Source organism: Eptesicus fuscus, chromosome 22 (genome assembly GCF_027574615.1).
Source record: "Eptesicus fuscus isolate TK198812 chromosome 22, DD_ASM_mEF_20220401, whole genome shotgun sequence".
NCBI classification, from domain to species: Eukaryota; Metazoa; Chordata; class Mammalia; order Chiroptera; family Vespertilionidae; genus Eptesicus; species Eptesicus fuscus.
The window spans coordinates 8923892-8943355 of NC_072494.1; the positions used below are offsets into that span (position 1 = coordinate 8923892).

Sequence of the window (19464 nt, forward strand, 5' to 3'; positions counted from 1 at the left end):
GCTTTTCAATGATCAAAGTGCCTAAGCAAATTTTATTCTATAAACCAAAAGTTCTCCCAATATCAAGTCATTGCTTGTATCCTCCCCACCCCCACCTTAATAACTATTTTGCCTGAAGGTCATAGAAATTCTGGGATCAGACAAACCTAGGTCCCCACTGCTACTACTGCTCACTTAGGTGTATCCTTGTGCATGTTATTAACTTTACTAACTTCAGTTTATTCATCTTCCCCGCTATAGAGATAATAACACCTGCTTTATAAAGTTGTGAAAAGAGTTAAATGAAATGATGTCAGTGGAATAATATCTAATACAATCCTTGGCTTATAGTAAGGATTCAAGAACTGGTAACTATTTTTATTCACATGAAAATCTCACCCGTATATTATTTGGTTTATTTATTTTAGTCTCCTGACTTAAGGCCTTCGGCAATTAAATTAAGTTCATAACACCAGGTTTCATAGCGATAGGCCATGCGGATCTGGGCGACATTTGTCCTCCGGATATCATTTCCCATGGGGCCTTCCTCTAGGTAATTGTTGCCCAGGAACTTTGCTTTCTCCTGTCAGAGGAAAGTAAGCAGAATGGTGGTTATCCCTTTGTACCCTGATATGGACAATCATTACACCCTCCACAAGGATTCCTTCCTTATGTTAGCCATTGGCAAAAGGGAAAAAAGAAAGCCATTCAAAGCACTCACCCAGTGCCTCAGTGTGCACGGTCAGCTGAGACACAAGTGCATTTTGTTTCCCTTGCCCAAAAGGCCAAAAGGCATGGTCAGAGAAATAGAATAATTCTTTCTAGTCCCTGTCCATAGCAACCGCATGTGATTTGGGGGATAATTTTTCCCCGCGTGTATTTCCAACTCAGTTTTCTATATTCAAGTGGCCAGATCTGAAACCAGAAGGGCAACCAGGGAAAGACAGGTCTACCTCGTGAGAAATTCCACATTGCAGAACACTGTTCCTTGCCACCTCACACATGTCACAGGTACTCAGCTTGAAGACTTGGGCGGCAATGGCGTACTCTTCCATTAGGGGCTCCTTCGGTGATGTGTTTAAATGAGGCAAAAGGAAAGCAGGGAAGAAAGGAAAAGAATGCATTAAAAGAACGGCACCTTGCACAAGAAGAATGGTGAAATAAATCCACTTAACTTTAAAATTCTGGGTGGGAAACAACAGCCCAACAAAAGATGCTGGTATTGCTCAAGATTCCATATGAGTACCTTGGTGAAGTGGAATTGCATTGGGTCATCTGTAGACAGTGAGATCATTAGCCCTTTCTGGAGGAAATCTAAGAAAGGATTTTTGGCATATTCTAGAAATAAGCTGTTGTTACTTAATGGCGACATAGCGATGGGAATCTGAGCTAAGAAAAACAGATACTGTAATACAGGAGTCTGAAAAGGAAAAGGAAAATAAAATTATTTAAGGATGTTGACAAAGGGATGCAAATGAGAAATGTTAAAACCCCATGGTCTACCTCAAGTTTTAGCTTTCAATTAATTATCAGCTGTTCTTTAAATCCCCTAGTGAAGAAGAGGAAATTTTAAAATATGAATACTATTGAGAATAAAGTGATTTGGGGTCATCAGTTCTCAGAAGCATTGAGCTGGATGGCTGTCTCTGGCAAAAGACCTCACCTAGAAACCTTTCTTTTTTTTTTTTTCTCTACAAGGAAGTTCTGACTCTCACGAGAGACATTTTAAGACGTGCTATAACAAGGAATCTGGCAAACACTAGCTTAAGGTGAGCCAAGCTGCCTCTGAATTATCCTTTGTCAGAGTTCTAAAATGGAAGCCAGGCGATCTGTTAACCCATCTCGGCCATCAATAGCTGGGTAATCTTGAGCACGTTCCTTCACTTCTCTGGGCCTCTGTAAAATGAACGGCACTCCATAACCTCAAAACCATTTTTGTTCTACTTTAACTTGATGTCAGTCTTGATAATGACTTGTGACAAGCTCCAATAAGAAGTTATTATTCTTTTTAATTTTATTTTTCAGTAACAGTTGACTACATTCAATATTATTTTGTTATTAGCTTCAGGTATAATTTGACATTGTGATTTGACCTTCATATACCTTACAAAGTATTCTGCCCAATATTTTCCGAACCTACCTGGCACCATCCATAGTTATTACAATATTATTGACTGTATTCCCTGTGTTGTACTTTACAAATAGGTAGTCACAGAATAGTCTTAATCCCTTCACCTTTTCACCCATTCAGCCAACCCGTCTCCCCTCTGGCAATCACCAATCTGTTCTCTGTGTCTATGAGTCTTTCAGTTTTGGTTGTTTAAAAAGCGTACTATTATTAAGAGAGCCTCCTCCTCACCTTTTTTAAATTCAGGCCGTGAGAAATATTGTCTGCTGTCATGAATGCTGTCAGGAGATGGGTGAGCGCCCCAGCTTCCCCACAGTGAGGTCGGAACAGAAACGTGTTCATGCCTCGTTCCCTAGGGAAATGGAACAGCTATAGGAGTCACAGGTGACTAGGACCTGGCAACAATTCTGGGCATAGAGCAATTTATGAGAAAATTTGATAGAAAAATGAACTTTCTGGAAGGGTATTCAAAGGACTTGGCAAAACTAGCAATTCCAAATCACAATTGTAAGTCTTCCTAAACACAGACTTTTGAAAAATAGGCAGCAGAGGACATGAGGGTACAGAGGAAAGTCAGGATTTGATTACCTGAACAGAAACATCTTCAGTTTCCACAGGAAACTCACCAGCATCCCCATATCATCATTTCTCCTACTCACCCTTCAAGGGGAAACTGTTTCCAAAAAGCCCCAGAATAATATTCCTCTATTTATTCTTACTTAGATCTATCAAGAGGGGGAAAATGTATGGAGTTTTATAATAAACTAGAGGCCGGGTGCACGGATTCGTGCACTGGTGGGGTCCCTCAGCCTGGCCTGAGCCCTCTTGCAATCCGGGATCCCTTGGGGGATGTAGCAGTGCGTGAAACAGCAGGCTTCCGGGGAGGAGCCTGAGCAGGGGCTGGCACCACTCACGCTCATTCCCGCCCCGCTGAGCCTGCCACTCAGTAGCGCTGCTGTGGAGGCGGGAGAGGCTTGTGGAGCCCGCAGCTGCGATCACCAGCTGTGAGCCGGCTTCTGGCTGAACAGCCGGCTTCTGGGAGCGCACTGACCACCAGGGGGCAGCTCCTGCGTTGAGCGTCTGCCCCCCTGGTGGTCAGTATGCATCACAGCAACCGGTCACCCGGTCGTTCGGTCGTAATGGTCACTTAAGGCTTTTATATATATAGATTGCATAGTTACTACTGTAAGTTACTGTAAACATCCAAAGAAAACTAACTGTGAATGTTACTGGAGGCTCCAAAATATCCATTCCTGCCCCTAAATAAATATAAGTAAAGAAACTGGAGAAAAAGTCAAGGAAAAGAAATTTCTGATTTGAGCCAGCTGGAAGCATCCCACCGGTGCAGTTCAGGCCCTTGACCGCCAAGGGTGCCCATGCACAGGGGAGGAGAGAAGTGTACGACATAGATTCTCCTCGCTCCAGTTCTCATCTACTTACTTTCTCAGGCTGTTGAGCACCATGATGTTCGCATACATGTAGTAGGCATAGTAAGTGTAAGATGGATTACTTCCCGTTGTCCACTCCTGGGGCTTGGGGCTCTTGGAGGAAAACATGTGGCCACTGTGTTTGGACTCATCGTCCACACTGTCAAAGCCAGTAATCTGTCAGGAAAAGCAAACCGTGCAATGGGTTCAGTCTGACCTCAGGGTCCCAGCCCTCAGACAAACTTTCAGCTCCCAAAGGCAAGGACCAGACATCAGAGATAAGCACCCAGGATTAGTCACGGCCAGGTAGGCGGGCTTGTTTGTGTGCAGCAAGATGAAGGCCGACAGGTCACGCTTACATGCTTAAGGAAGACACTGAGCTCTGGGTGAGCCTGGGGGTTGATGGTGGCCTCAAATATCGGCATGAAAATATTCTCCAGCATCTTCCCAAAGTGCGGAAGGAAATTCTTAGATCGAAACACATCACTAGAGGCAAAAATGAAGAGAACTTAGGAGGACAAGAAGATTTTTAGGACTGATAGCCCCAATTCGAGGGAACCAGAGGACCAAATGCCATGTTCAGGAAAAGACCTAGTATGTCCATCCTAGGTCCACCCTGGTACACTCTTCTTGGTTACCCATAAAGAGGGATTCAGTTGTGGTTGGGCATAGAAAGTATCAATTTCTTGCCTGATGGCCCCATCTCTTCTACAAATCCTCAGGTGGTACGAAAAGTGAACTTTCACAGCTAAATCTAGGTAGAGAATGAGGAGTATAGGGACTATAACATAAAAGGTTCAATTATTTATGTGTGTGGCGTACAAGATGGTGCACATGGAACAGTTATCAAGAACAATCCTGATGTGTTGCAGCCAGGGGCAGTCTAACAAATTCCTATTATAGCACTAAGCATATGCCAGCCACTCTAGTAACTGGCCAGAAATATTAGCTAATTTAATCCTCATAACAACTCAATAAGTTAAGTACTGGTATTACCCCATTTTAAAGATGATAAAACCAAGGCACACAGCTAAGTAAGTGGTAGGGTCAGGATTCAAGCACAGCCAGTCTGGGTCCATGCTCCTAACCACCACACCTACTGCCTCTCTGCCGTAATGATACTAGACGGAAAGTACTAATTCCAGTCAAAAAGTTACTTTTTTTTTGGCTAAAGAGATAGGATAAAATTCTTGTATTGCTCCAGGGCACACAGGACATGAAGTTGGTGGTCAGAAAATATATAAACACTTAAGTTAGATAAATACTCAATGACACTGAACATCTCTGAGGGCAACGAGTAATTAACAGGTGATAACACCATTGATAAAGACTCGTTGATAATGGAGAACTTGAGCACTTGCTGATGAGACAATCAGCAGACAGTAGATGTGGTTCTGATACAAGGAAGCTACATCCCAGTAGCGATGAGAATGGGAAAGAATGAACTGGACACGGAGAGGAAGAGCAGGAGAAAGAAAGTGTGTAGTAAAATGCATATAGTTCTTAGCTAAGTTTTAATCATTCTCAATAAGTTACTTTGCGATCTGTATGAAGTCCTGTGTTTAAAAAACAACAAAAACAAAAAGCCTTCTGGTTAGAAAGTGAACTGATATGATCTTCCTAACTTCTGTCTGTGGCCAGGCGTGCTGAACCCAGAGTAAACAAAGTCAGGCACCCAGGACGCAGGGCCCAGTACTGAGAGCGTATTCCTGTCTTGATACGCTGCACATTTCTTGTTTGTGTAGAGGAGGTGAGGCTGTAGGGATTCCAATGGGCGGGTACATACTAGATCCTGGGGACCTGGATCATCCATGTCATGTTGGGGCAGTGGATGCGGTTGCGGACGAACCAGATGGAGAGTTTGCTCCACTCCTCAGGACTTCGGCCGTAGATTGACAGGCGGGGCTCGGCGTGCTGGTACTTGGCCTCCACTAGGTCTGCACCTACCTCCTGCAAAGCCAAGAGAGGGGTCCAAAGCCAGGAATTCCCACAAGTAAATCAGGGGTCTAAGCCATGGGGTCCAGGAACAAGAGATGGGTACGAAGAAGAATGGAGGAAACATGAGAAGTCAATGGGAAACTGTCAAGGTTAAGATCTAAGGGAACAGAGTTGAGGGGAATCCCATGGGGAGGAAAAGACAGGACATTATGGAGTCTAGAGAGTGAAAAAGTCAGACTAGGCATGATGAGATATCCCAGGCTCCTGCAAAAGAAATCCAGCTTCTCATAGGCCCCTACCTCCCAAAACACACGTCTCCCAACTCCACATGTCATTCCTGCTCCCTCATGCTCAGGCATGATAATGAGGGCGGTTCCAATCCCAACTCTTCCTGAATTTACAACTCCCAAAGCCCGAGAGAGCCAGGCCCTTAATCCAAAATCTAATCCTAGGAATAGAGGTCTTTAAAAATCATCACAGTGGACATTTCAGTAGTAATTTTTACATTCATTTATGTAGTGCTTGATTCCAAGGATAGCCCGCTTTTTCCCTTCCACCCTCCATCCCTCCCTCCTTCCCTCCCTCCTCCCTTCCTCCCTTCCTTTCCTCCCTTCCTTCCTTCCTCTCTTCCTCCCTTCCTCCCTTCCTCCCTTCCTCCCTTCCTCCCTTCCTCCCTTCCTCCCTTCCTCCCTTCCTCCCTTCCTCCCTTCCTCCCTTCCTCCCTTCCTCCCTTCCTCCCTTCCTTCCTTCCTTCCTTCCTTCCTTCCTTCCTTCCTTCCTTCCTTCCTTCCTTCCTTCCTTCTTTCCCTACTTCCTTCTTTCCTTCCTCTCTCTCTCTCTTTCTTTCCTCCCTCTCTTTCTCCCCCTCCTCAAGAGCTAGGCCAGGTACCAGAGATCTGGTGGTTCCTCCTCACCTTGATGATAGTGGCAAAATATTCCCCATCAATGTAATTGTCTGTCTTAAGGTAGAGGTCCCGCAGCTCACTGGCTCCTACAGGATTGTATTTGTCATTGAATTTATCAAAACGCTGGAAAGTCTGGCGTCCCTGAATCAGGAAACAGGAGCACACGTGTATCGTTACCAGAGTTGCCTGCACACAGAGAGCTGGGGAATGGCCATGAGGAACAGGGGCCTGGCGGCAAGGGCAGGGGCTGGGCTCCAAGAATGGAACCTGGGACAGCTGATGAACGAATGAACCTTAAACTTGTCTGTGGTGCTTTCGGTCAGTATGGTAAGCCAGCATGGCTCTGAGAGGGAGAGTCTGTAGGAGAAAGGCATGTGGGGTTCTTGAGTGTTGGAGTGGAACTGACATTATCTTTTCAACCTACAGCATGAACATCCAGAGAATCAACAGTCAGGTCGTAGGGATGCATTTTTAATTTAGCAAAAAGCTCCTTTAGGGTCAGCTTTTTCTCCTTGGTGCTATAGACCACTCTGTCAGCGTCCGTGTGGTAAGATTTCTTGATAAAGCGCAGAAGGTGTTTCTGGTTCATGCAAGCAGCTGCATGGATATGGGTGTCCACCTGTGTGTGCATTCAGAGAAAGAAAACCAACAGTCAGCTTTAGTTATGCTGCTCTGTTAGAGGCTGTGGTGCCTGCAAATCCCACTGTGATGGGAGGAAGGAATTAACAACAAGGCTGTGACTTCACAGCTGGTGGAAAAGGCCCAGCAAAAAAAAACAACAACCAACCAAACAACCAACCAAACAAACTAACTAAAAACCCAACCAAACAAAACACCCATGGCTCCTTTCTGTGTCCTTGCAAGGAAGTGAAAGTTTAGGCTGGATGCAATAGCAATGCCTGCTTCTGTTGTATAACTTTACATCCAATTTACTTCCAATTTCCATCTGACCCACACAAAATTCTTGGGGACCATTCTCTACCCCTGAGACACATCCGGAAGTGAAGTAGATACCATAGTTTTCAGCCCCAAAGAGAGAAAGGATTGAAAATATGAAGCCATGGCACAACGACAGCATGTATGAGCTATTTGGATAATTACAGTTTTATAAGCTGAAGTATTGATAGGTTATACAGTTGGCTGAGCCAGAATTTGGTCCCGAATCTCTGCCCATGTATTTCCTATTCCCACTTCCTTGCAACCACTTAAATGGTCAGAACACATCTTGGAGGTGTTTCCAGTTGATGAGATTTTGCAATCATTAGTTTATTGAGTGTCCATAATCCTTTTGTGAGCTAGACTGAGCAGATATACTTCTCAATGAGGAATATGAAACTCAAAAATATTTAATTCCTTCCCCAATGTCTTCAATCAGGAAGTAAAAGAAAAAGCACTAGAATGAAGATCTTTCAGATCCCGAATAGTGCGTTTTGAGGTTTTATTTGCTTTTGTTATTTCTGTGATTTAGGATTATAACTTTTTATGACAAGAATGTGGTAAACCTTTCTATGTGGAACCCATACAAATGGCTTTTAACATTTTGGACATAATCTGTCTGCTTTTAGTAAATTCCACTTACTCTACAGAAATCTTACATTAATCAGAAAGACAGTATCTTTCTTGTCCTGCTCAAGAAATACTAATTGGGTTAATGTTTTTGCCCAGGGATGACCACCGAGCAGCGAAATGCTTACCTTCCTGCAGTTGTAGAAATCCCGGTGGGGGTTGTTCTTCAGCTCCTTTAACTCATCCATCTCGTTGAGCATCTCATGGACCTGGAACTTGGAGGAGAGGAACTTCAGGCGCCGGTGGGTGTAGGTCTTTCTGTGAAAAATTAAATCCCATGATTCTAAAAAATTCCAGACATTTAAGGAAGTCACAATTTCAAAACCATCAGGACCCTCAACAACTACAGGAAACAATTATTAGAACAAACATCTCAGTTTACTCTGGGCCCCAAGGGCTTAATCTTTTCATCAGAATTGGACATAATAATGAGGGAGGACTTAGGAAGGCGTTGCAAGGCAGGGGAGACCGTGTGGCTCAAGGTGAAGACCCTGGCTTTGGAGTTGGCTCGAATCCTTTCTCAGACTTAACTCATCGAAATCTCAGCCTGTAGAAGTGAAATTATAAATAAGTACCTCATAGAACAATTGTGAGGAGTATAAGAAATCATGTACATGGAGGGTTTAACAGCTTTTAAACATATAAGCACTTAGTAAATACTTATGTTTACTACCGATAGTTGGAGTAGTAGGTTAGATCTCACTAAACGCTTACACAGGCCCTTGGGCAATCAAAGCAAGTAAAAAATTCATATCGTCTACGAAGGAGTCCAGATTGGGGTAAGGAAGGGGCTTGGGCTCATCCTTGCTGGCTGCCTCTTCACTGGGGTAGACGTAGACCACGCCGTCCTTCATTGTGAGGTGATAACCCAGGTTTTCCGGGAGGTTGTCTGTTCGGAAAGGGTCTTCTCCCTTCTTCACAGGAGGGGTGAAGACTTTTTCAACGAAACACAGAGGAATGTATCAGCACACGGGATGAATGACCACATAAAAACAACCAAAATATGAACTACTGTAAAATCTCATTCGTTTGGAGTCCTGTACATTGTAGATTGTCGTTATCCAGAGCTGATAAAGTTTATTTTTTACGTTGTTGCTCAAAGGTGACTAAATTAGTAGTATAAAGTAACTATCATAGCGTATCTGGTGTAAGAATAATTTTCAAGTTCTTTAGAAGTACTGTTTACATAAATGATATGTTATTTACAAATAAGTTTAATTATTTACTAAAGTTGATTATCAAAGGCTTCCTGTTTAGAGCGTTTTATTAGCTTATGAGATAATTGCATAGAAATAAAAATAAAATGACAGAAAGTAGAGTTTGGACCTTTTCCTTATTTAAACCAACCTCCTCTATCAGCCTTAATATAGAGACGATATTTTTAAATAGGCTTAATTATCAGAGCAGTTTTAGGTTCACAGCAAAACTGAGCAACCGGTGCAGCATTCCCATGTACTCCTAACTTCCCCCCTCACACACACACAGAGCCTCACTGTCAATCCCCCACCACAGAGGTACATTCGTTACAATCAATGAGCCTACACCACTACCTTGTTATCACCCAAAGTCTATAATTTACATCAGGGTTCACTCTTGGTGCTGTACATTCTGTGGGTTTTAACAAATGTATAATGACATGTATCCAACCTTACAGTATCACAGAATAGTCTTACTGCCCTAAGAATCCTTTGTGCTCCATCTTGAGTAGTTTTAATGTACATGGAAATAGAAAATAAATTTTTGTTGTAGGAATGACAATTCTTATTGTAATTATATTTCCCACATTTTAGAGCACATACGATTTCTGCTCAAGGAGTTACGAAGGGCTTATATGGATGAATGACCCCTTCTTTCCACTGCTACAGTTTCAACCTAGGAAACCCAAGAACAAAGTCCACACTGTCGCAGCCTTGAAAGCAAGGGGCCCGACGGGGGCTGGGCTGGAACCTGCAACCCAGGTACGTGCTCTTGACCAGGAATCGAACCCAGGACCCTTTGGTGTGTGGGCTGACGCTCCAATCACTGAGCCACACCAGCCAGGGCATGACTTTGATATTTTTAGACTGGCTTATTTTTAATCTAGGGCATATTTAATAGTTAGTAGTTGAACCTAAAGATATATTCCATCCATTGAAGAAGAGAATTACTTACCTGGATAGAAGTTCTCATTTGCTACCCAAGGCTCCCCATCAATGTTCCGCAAGTACTTGGAGGGGGTTTTAGGGAACCTCTGAAAGGACTTCTGCATGTATTTCTCCCGTATACAAAGTGCCCGATACAGACCCTTACAGACTATTTCAAAATCTTCAACTGTAACCTGCCAAAAACATTTCAGGGCATCACAATCGTTCCTGTGAAAATCCGAGACGTGGGAAAGCTTGTCGTTGGCACCTCCCAACTGACCTGAGTACCGCTGAGCCCCACCTGCCCACGTGGTTGCCTCCTAGCTGACTTGGGCCCTGGGTCTCCCTCCAGGGGCAGGTCCTGAAGTTTTTCCTCACTCTTCCATTTCTACCGAAACTTACCTGTCGGACGAGTCTTTCCTTACTGTCCTGTGTTTGTTTTTGTTATTTGTTAGATAGCAGTGATTATCTAGAAAATGTGATGAAAAGAACCCATTCTAACATGAAAAATCCTCCTTCTCATCTTTCCTTTCTCCCTCCCTCCCTCCCTCCCTCTCTCCCTCCCTTCCTTCCTTCTTTTCCTTCCTTCCTTCCTTCCTTCCTTCCTTCCTGGTAACATATAAAAATTTTAAATTTGGGCATATGGAGAAAATATCTCAACTGAAAGACAATGTGACTCTCATTGGAGAATTCCAACCACTTGCTGGTCAGTGAGGGCAATATTTTGGGATGAGTAGAGTGTCATGCATCCCTCAAATCCTAACATGCCTTCTGTAGCTTTAAATGGATCAGAACATTATCCTGTGAGAGCTCATTCTTTTGGATGATTTTAAAGAGAACTTTATCTGTGGCTAAAAGTGGAGAGATTCTGGAGTAAAATTGTCTTGGAATTGCTGGAAATTTCCTAGACCGGTCTATGTACAGTAAGCTTGTTCCCAGTGGTTCCCAGATATTGATTCTAATCAGTTGAACTCTTTTTAAAGACCTGCTGACCTTGGCCAAGAGAGTCTGGTGTCGGTGCCAGGTCTGAGAGTCTGCTTTCACTGGCGTGCTTGTCTTACCACCTAATGGGTCACCAGTTTATCAGCTCCTCAAGGATAAGATCGAGATCTTATTCACCTTCATGTCCTCAGCACTTAGCACGCCATACCTACCACAGAGTAGGTGCTCAGTAAGGACTGATGGAACTGAATCAGTTGTTACCAGGGACCAGTGACCTTGAGAACTTAGCCCTGGTTTCCCTTTACCTCTCTGTTCAGTTAACAGGGTGAAGACTGATCTGGGTACAGAAAATGAATAAACAACAATAGTGGTCATTGCACTGCTCTGTGACTTTTCCGAACCTCAGGACTAACCCTAAGTGGGTCAGTTGCAGAGAAAGGGGCTGAGGACTGGTCATGAAAACTATATTTGGAGCATAGACTGATGCCTAAACAGCAGTTTCATCAATAGGATGCTGATTCTGCATGTCCATGTGGCAGAGATTTATTAACTGACCAACTGTTCTGGGTAGAACAGGCAGGTCAAGTTGTTTGTGATACGAACTTACTGTCCCTGTGGCATCCTAGAGTCTGTTCCAAGCAACCCTCTATTATGTAAGCGTCTGCAGTGAAACCGGAGAGGACAGTTGGTCAAAGGGTAATAGCCCCATTAGAATTTTCTCACCTGTCTCTCATCTTCCTGCTTCTTTCTAGTCTCTCCACTCTTCTCGCTTTTCCCTTCTTTTTCTTGGATTGATTCATGCTGCCTGTAGCCCTTCTCTCTATTCTACATCTGTCCTGGGTCCATCTTTTCCCAGGAGCCCCCTGTGCCTCCTGGAGGCTCCCTTTCCTGCTTTGTGATGCCCTCGGTGAGAACAGTCCACCAGCTGGTTCCTTTGGTTCTTTTGCTCAAATCTGCCCACCATATTGTGTAACACACACACTGCATTGTACTGCATATTCCCCATGTGCAGAAATGAGATAAAGGAGAAGTTACGGGGGGTGGGGGGGAAGCTTAACAAAAATATGAAAGCAAGACAGAAATATAAGTCCTGGCATATTGTTTTTGAAATGCAGTCATGTATAACACAGGGCAGGTGAGCTAACACCTTTCTCAAAAGGAAGGGGAGGAAGGTAAGAAGCGGAAACAATCAAGCTGAGTGTCTTCCCAGCAGTTAGGGACCAGGAACAACTCACCCCAGAGGCGTAATCGCCGGTGATCTGCACTCTCTGGAAATCGGGCACCTCCTGGTAGGTTGGAGATGAAGAGATGTATTCGTCAATTTGGGACATTTTGGTGGACGATATTTCACTTTGTGGAATAGACAGATTAATAGTCTTCCGTCCGAAGAAACGCTTTTTTCTGAGTTTAAAAAGAAAAAAAAAAAGGATTTATCTTTGTCTTCACTGGAAGTTTCATTGTGATAAATTGATGTTTCACTATACAATTTCATTTTGAGAACAAAAAGTGAAAACTAAAATGTGGGTTGGGTGTCAGAAACAGGACCCGACCATATGGGAGGAGATATCACATGACTCCTCTTGTGATGGAACATACTAGAAGGCTTTCAGCATGACGTTGTTCCCAGGTGCCCACCCCTAAAAAACAGGTAGTCTGGGGACTGCAATAAACACAGGCTGTATCAGGTACTACCTGTACATATTCTTTAAATCTGTGAGCTTCTGTCTCCCCATCTGCAAAAAAACTGTGTAATAATGTCAACCTGATAGAATTTCTGTAAGATTTCATGTACCTAAAATGCCTAGCACAATACTTAGAACTTACATGTTGCATAATCAATATTACTTCTTCAAATCAACAAGTACTTATTGATCCAATCCTGATGTTGGGTCCTATGGGGGATGGCAAAGAAGAGTGGATTGTTGTTCTCTTCTTATAGACATAAAGCCAAGAGGAAGCCAGCAGAATGTTCTTTCCCCCGTGAAGCGGGGCGTGAAAGGTTGGGGGAGTGCTATGAGGAGGAGGTTCCAGGTAAGTGGTTGATATAGGTCTGAGGACTAAATCATGGTAGATACTGAGTAGTAGAGTAGCTCAAGTAAGGGAAAATAAACAGCTTTGTGGAGAGGGATCTATGAAAGTTGTTGGGAGGCAGTAATTCTGCATTGTATGCATAGGATGGGCAGGGCAGGGGGGCAGAAATGGAAGGCTGTGCTCCTGGGCCTGGAGGAGGTCCGACTGGCTGGAGGGCAGGATTCATATCAGGTAGCAGAACACTAAGGCTGGCTAAGGTCGGAGTCTCAAGATGAGGCTCCCGAGTTCCAGTTCCTGAACCCATCAGGCGTAAGTTGAGTGTGTGCACAGCGGCCATCAGCCCACTTTGGTTTGGAACAAGTGCATAGTAGCTCATGTCTTCTTGCTCAGGTGGCTATGGCGTCTTCAACTAACGGGAGTTGTGACTGAGGGTAGGAGGGCCACTGTTTTCTTCCGTTTTAGTTACTGTTACCCTGCCCTAGCGTATATAAAGGGGGCTGGAGGAGAAATTTTAATTTTCTGGCAGAATTCTTCCTTTGATTGGACCATCATTCAGACACACTGAACCACCTGTCCTGACATTTCCTCTAATTTGTGTCCCAATGTACTAAGTACCCCCCTTACACCACTCACCTCTTGCCTGCTGTGGAGGTGGCCAGAGACTCCATGTGGAATATGTGTGCTTGCATCTCGAGATGGGAAATTGGACAGATATCATCCACATCAAAGGGGGAAAGCTCTTGACGGCCTCCCTCATCTTTGACTTCAGAGGCAAACACTTTTTCAGCAAAGCTACGCATTGCATCATCCATTTCTGAAAGAGATGTCTGCGTGTTAGTATTCAAGCACTTTCACAGAAGTCATCGAGGGTTTCTGCTATGTGTGAGGCACAGTGCTAAGGACTGCCCTGGGTGCAGGGCTCCCCTGCTCTCTGACCAGTGTCCCCGAAATGTGATGGGAGTTGATGCTGCTCTCTCTTGAGTGGCTTAGTGTGGGTAGCTTGGAATTCCATGATCAGAAACACAGGTCAGATTCTTACAACACATTTCAGGAGGGCCTAAAGATGGGTTTGGGCTCTTGTAGGACTAGCATTTAACGTAAGATCGCCCTAACTGGCAGGGCTCAGTTTGATACCATAGTTAACCATGCAGCAGAGTCCTTCAATTAGGTTGGTGGAGTGCTTTTTTTTGAGGTGGGGGATGGGGGTGGTGGTTTTAAAGATGTGCATAGGGTTGTTGGTCTTTGGAGTTTTTCTTCCTAAAGAGAACCAAGATCTAAGTACTTCTGAAAAAAAAAAAAAGTGTACTTAGGGTCTTTCTTCCTCATAGGATAGATATTGTGTTTTTCTCATATATCACAACCTCGCTTGTTTTCCCCCCAAATCCTGACAACTTAGGAATATGCTGGTATAGGGGGGAAGGCGACCACTAAAATTTACTATCTAGTGTTTGGAGTCCCATTTCTGAGTGAGCCCTGGAAAGCCACTATAACATGCTTTAATTTTTCCATTCTTAAAATGGGTGGAAGGGTGACCTTTAGCTCGGCAATGAACAGCCCCGAGACTCTCAGGATATAAGGGGTGCTGATGGGCGATCAGCATTCCACCGTATTTTCCAGATACCCAGTTGTTTCCATCTAAAGAGCCATTACCTCTAATCCTTCTCAATGTCTCTTGTGTGTTTTTTTCAGCAAAGCGTAGGTAGCAAATAATGAAAATGGCAACCAGCTATTTGGAGCGACAGTAGAACACAGAAACATTCTTCACAGGATGACAAAGCAAAGTGCATGCAAAGAGAAAGATCCCCCCCCCCTCCTGCCCCATCAACGTCTATACAGGTCTCCAAAATGCCCCACTTTCAATTCTGTCTTAAGTAAGTGTACGTAATGTGTTCAAGTCTCTGTTCTGCACGTACCAACTCCTTCACCTTCCTCTGTTTCCGTTTCCTGCTCTGTACCGTGCGAATACTAATGCCTACCAAACCTCGCTCACCAGGCTGTCGTGACACAAGGTGAGATAACGTACATGGAAATGCTTTAAGGGAAATAAAACACCAGAATAGCTGAATGGTGTAATTTGTAGCCTTGGTCAGACAGATATTTGGCGTTCTGGGTTAGCTTTGGGCTATTAAGGGAATGATGAATGACATGACTTAGTACAGGCTGAAGCACACATTAGAAATGACAGTAAATAACTTCATAACTTCACCAACACTAACAGTCAGCCACTGTTCAGAGCCTGGCCTGTCGCAGCTGAGTAACAGAGAAGACCACTCTGTTGGCTGAACTTCACACATCAATTTTGTTCCATTAAACTCAAGCACTTTCTCAAACGGAAAAGCATCTTAAAGTGCTCTGAGTAGTTCTTTGGCAAGCACCACAACCCATGAAGGGAGAAATAAAACATTAAATAGGTACACTTGATGGTTTGAGAATGCCCCCCCACCCACTGCCAACTGATCCCTAGAAGGTGTATCGTTTCTCCCTGAGCATCACAAACAGGCACACACACGAATGGCAAGCAGACGTTAGAAGAAGCTCCATGCATCATGAAGGGCAAATGGTAGCAGGCCAGTTGGTTATGATGATGAAGAAGAAGATGAGGATGAGGATGCTGGGTCTGTGGCAGTGCTGCCGGAGGCCTCAGCAAGGACAGGATGAAATGGATGCCCAGGAGCCAAATCCTAGGTGCTTGAGATCTGGCTCTTCCAGATAAGCATTCATTATCTGGGACTGCACACATCTATCTGTTTTACATTTTAAAATATTATTGTTTTTACTAAGGTTGTCTCTTCCTAAGCCACTATAGACAGTTGAAAAGCAGAAAATTCTACTCTCAAGAAGTAGTTTATGCATAACCCCCGGACACAGACAATAGGGGTCAATGGGGGAAAAGAAGGAGGCATCTATAATACTTTTCAACAATAAAGATAACATTTTTAAAAACCAACAGCAAAACTTTAGTATCTAAGTGAAATATGAATACGTTATTTCATAAAATCAATAAAATTGAATCAACTAAAAAAAAAGTAGTTTACAAAAATTATATGGTTGATATTTCCTTCCACTGAATCAACCAGTTGTTTTGATTTCATGTAACCACAGCTGAAATTTGACTCGCAATTCAAGAGCTCTGCCTTTCAAAAATACTTCAGGGAGTGGTGGTTATGGAAAGGAAAGAGTGAGCCTGGTATTTCAGAAGGGTAGCAGATAAGATTTGGTGACAACCTGGATTCATGGCCTGAAGGACAGATGATGCCCACAGATTTGTACAGATCATCGCTGAGCTCTTTTCTGAGCATGATGTGTGGGAGGGGATGGAGCGTCTGAGTCGAACTGCCTTGAGGTTAGGACATCTATGTTCAGAGAGAGAATAGACAAGAGAACCGAAACAAGGAGTAGAGGGCAAAGCGGAAAGATCAGTGGCCTCAGGAGTGAGAAAAAGTGTCTGTGACCATGGGTGGCCTGGGGCAAACCACACAATCAGTAGGAGTCTCAGTGTTCATCATCATAAAAGGCAAGCATTAATAATAATAATGTCAACTTCAGAGAATTGTCATAAAGATTAAACAAGAACAGAGTAATATTGGATATAAACTGTAATTGAAAAAAAGATTTAAAAGAAGGAATAGTTTAAAAGCGACACAGTCCTAGCCAGAAGTTGGGGATTATTATTATTAACATCGGAAGTGCAAGACTCAAGAAAAGGAATACCATGCTTGCTCTTCACCCAGCAGACCCAGAAAAGCGTGCTTATTTCTCAGCAGTGCTTTATCAATGGGTAGGAAGGACAGCTTGTAGGCCTTTCATCGCCCACATCTCATCTCATAGAGGAACTCAGAGGCAGACCTACCAACAGTCAGCTAAAGGACAAGTCTCATTTGAGCTGGAGGGGAACATACATGTAAAGTTACTGTTTTATCTAAAACGGGCTTTTATTTTACCAGGCCACAAAAATCCACCATATTATTTTTTGCTTTGGAGTTGAGAGTTTACTAAAGCAAGACTCAATAGATCCCCTCGGCTAATCTGTGTCTAAAGGAGAAAATTATTTTATTTCAAATTTTCAAATGAATGTCCCCTGAGATTCACGTTTTTTAAAAAAGGAATTTTTTTTTTTGTGGGGGGGGGGGGGGTCCAGAAAACCCGTGAGCTCACTTGCTATGCTATGGGATATCTCTGGTCATTATTTAGCTTTGCTGGCCCTCAGTGGTGTCATTTAATAAACACTGCTGAAAAACACCCACGTTTCTGGGATAGTATCTTTTAAAAATTGATACTTTGGCAAATGCTGGGGAAAATAGTCCCATATACTCACGTTTTTCTTCAGCTGTATGAAGTAAAATAAAACAAGACAATATATATATGAACAACTTTCAGAAATCATAGTGGCTATTCATTAGAGCTTTGGAATAGGAATATGTAGATTGGTACAAAAAGGGGTGTGGTGGAATGCATTGCTACAGCTCACTCTTCCATTCACCTACAATTTGCTGCCAAAAAAAAAAACACACCTGGAAATATAGTCCTTATGCAACTCTACATTTTATTTTCTAATGTCTCTTTAAATTTTTGTTTGTAATCATGAAGAGGTACTCTTTATAAAAATGTTATTTTAAAGAAAACCTGATCAAAAGGAATGGAAACTCTTATGTGATGCTGGTAGCAGGTAAACTGAAACAGCTCATTTGGTAAACAATTGAGTAACACCTACCAACCATTTCTGAGAGTCTATCCTACTAAAATCATTCTTAAACATAAAAGAAGATTTAGTGCAAATAGCATTCTCAGAGCATATTTATACTTAAAAAAACTTTAAAGAACCTAAGGGATTATACAGTTTAGAATTATACAGCTATTTAAAATTATATTTAGGCCCTGGCCGGGTAGTTCAGTTGGTTGAAGTGTCGTCCCGATATACCAGGGTTTCAAGTTTGATCCCTGGTCAGGGCACATACAAGGAACCAGTGAACAATAAATCGTGTGTGTGTGTGTGTGTGTGTGTGTGTGTGTGTGTGTGTAAAATCAATTTTTAAAAATGATGTTTAGAAAGGGTCCGGAGGACTATGGCAAATGATTAAGTTACAATGTTAAGCAAAAAAGAAAATAGTCACCATATAAAATGACATGCAATATAATCACAATTGTGTGTGTGTGTGTGTTTTTAATCTTTACATTTACAAAGAAAATAGATTGAGAAGAAAAACACTAATGCGTTAAAAGTGATATCTTTGGATGATGGGACTGTGGTTGTTGCTTTTTTCTTGTTACTACTTTCCCAAACTTCCCAATTTCTCTAAATGAGTGTTTATTACCTTTATTTTTTTTGGTATAATCCCTCTCTTTTTATTTCATGTGAAACATGTATTACCTTAGTAATGACGAAGACATAGCTTATTTTAAAAATTACTCTGTGTACAAACCTGGATTGAACCATCAGAATACAGAGATTGGGTTAATATTTCCACGATGGTCCTGATTCCCAGCTAATACGGTAGCTGGAGACATGGTACAGACCCTTCTCAGAAGTGTGGCAGCACATGCTTGCCTAGTAGCAGAGTAGATATTAAATATCTTACACAGTTTTCTACGGGGATCATCAAGGTTGCTACCACATGATAGTTTTAGAAAATTACCTCCCTCCCAAAACTAAGGAGGAAAAAAAAAAAATCCCAAACTTGAAAACCTTGTCTTGCCTCTTCCTGAAATGTATTATTAAGGCTACTATAAATCCTAAATAAAGGATCACCAGAGCTGATGTGATAGTTAAAGGAATGGTTGCCTATTAAAAGAATTGTGCTCTCCAAACACTGCTGCACACCTACCTGTAAGTTTCAACAGAGGCATTGTTGCTGGGATCCTGGATTCTAGGATAGCACAGTAGGAAGGAAGAGAGAGGAGAATGTGGGGAGGACTGCCCTACAGTAAAAAGTGCCCTGACTTTTATTTTATTTTTTTTGCTTTGCTCCTGTAATCTGACCCTTCTCGCTAAAAGGAGCGAGATGAGCTTCAGACCTATTTATAGCTTTAGGCAATCGACAGTGAAAACCATGTGAAGCTTCCGATCTTTACTGTGGGGTTTTAGAAGAGGTCTCGGTGGTAGGCCAGGAATTGCATTCCAGTACTCTCCAAATCTTCCTGCGGATTCAATTCTCGTCAAGTGTCATTTTCTTGTATGAGTTGACCCTGAAGATTATTTCCCACCCCAGTGAAATACAGCGAAGTCTTCCAGGCATCTGGAAACTCGAGGTCCTCAAAATTTCAGGGATGAAAACAGCTTTCTGAGGTTGGTGAATACACTGGTATATTCATCAAGCCCTCAAGACACACACCCACTGCCTCTCCCTCTCCCTCTCCCTCTCCCTCTCCCTCTCCCTCTCTGCCCCCCCCCCTCTCAGAAATATCCCTGACTTAGCAGACATTCACCT

At 42.9% G+C, this 19464-nt stretch overlaps 1 protein-coding gene and 1 long non-coding RNA gene across 3 annotated transcripts in view; one reads left to right on the top strand and one right to left on the bottom strand.

The window, feature by feature from the left end:
• The window catches only part of LOC114233616 (uncharacterized), a 30907-nt gene that overhangs the window by 1990 nt on the left and 9453 nt on the right, over positions 1-19464 (top strand). The window contains exons 2-5 of the long non-coding RNA XR_008555227.1: positions 8043-8185; positions 9734-9901; positions 12948-13039; positions 14729-14910. This is a non-coding gene — a long non-coding RNA (uncharacterized LOC114233616). The remainder of the gene's footprint in view (positions 1-8042; positions 8186-9733; positions 9902-12947; positions 13040-14728; positions 14911-19464) is intronic.
• AMPD1 (adenosine monophosphate deaminase 1) lies at positions 386-18898 on the bottom strand. Of its 2 annotated transcripts, XM_054712313.1 has the most exons (16): positions 18862-18898; positions 17355-17366; positions 13673-13853; positions 12244-12409; positions 10095-10260; positions 8658-8877; positions 8072-8201; positions 6802-6996; positions 6387-6518; positions 5321-5484; positions 3894-4020; positions 3548-3711; positions 2339-2459; positions 1226-1399; positions 933-1043; positions 386-562 (listed from the first exon to the last, which is right to left on the bottom strand). In XM_054712313.1, exons 1-16 carry the CDS (start codon positions 18881-18883, stop codon positions 404-406), a joined length of 2244 nt encoding a protein of 747 aa, XP_054568288.1. In that variant the 5' UTR covers positions 18884-18898; the 3' UTR covers positions 386-403. The 2 variants fall into 2 exon arrangements, with proteins under 2 accessions (XP_054568288.1, XP_028009919.2); XM_028154118.2 differs by lacking the exon at positions 17355-17366 and having other exon boundaries at positions 18862-18883.

Coding starts and splice junctions, on each gene's coding strand:
- AMPD1 (XM_054712313.1), bottom strand. CDS start 18,883: ATGCCTCTGTTGAAACTTACAG. Junction 6,519..6,801: donor ATTCTCTGGATGTTCATGCT/GTAGGTTGAAAA, acceptor TTCCTGATTCAG/GGACGCCAGACTTTCCAGCG. Junction 2,460..3,547: donor GTGCTCAACAGCCTGAGAAA/GTAAGTAGATGA, acceptor CCATTTCCCTAG/GGAACGAGGCATGAACACGT.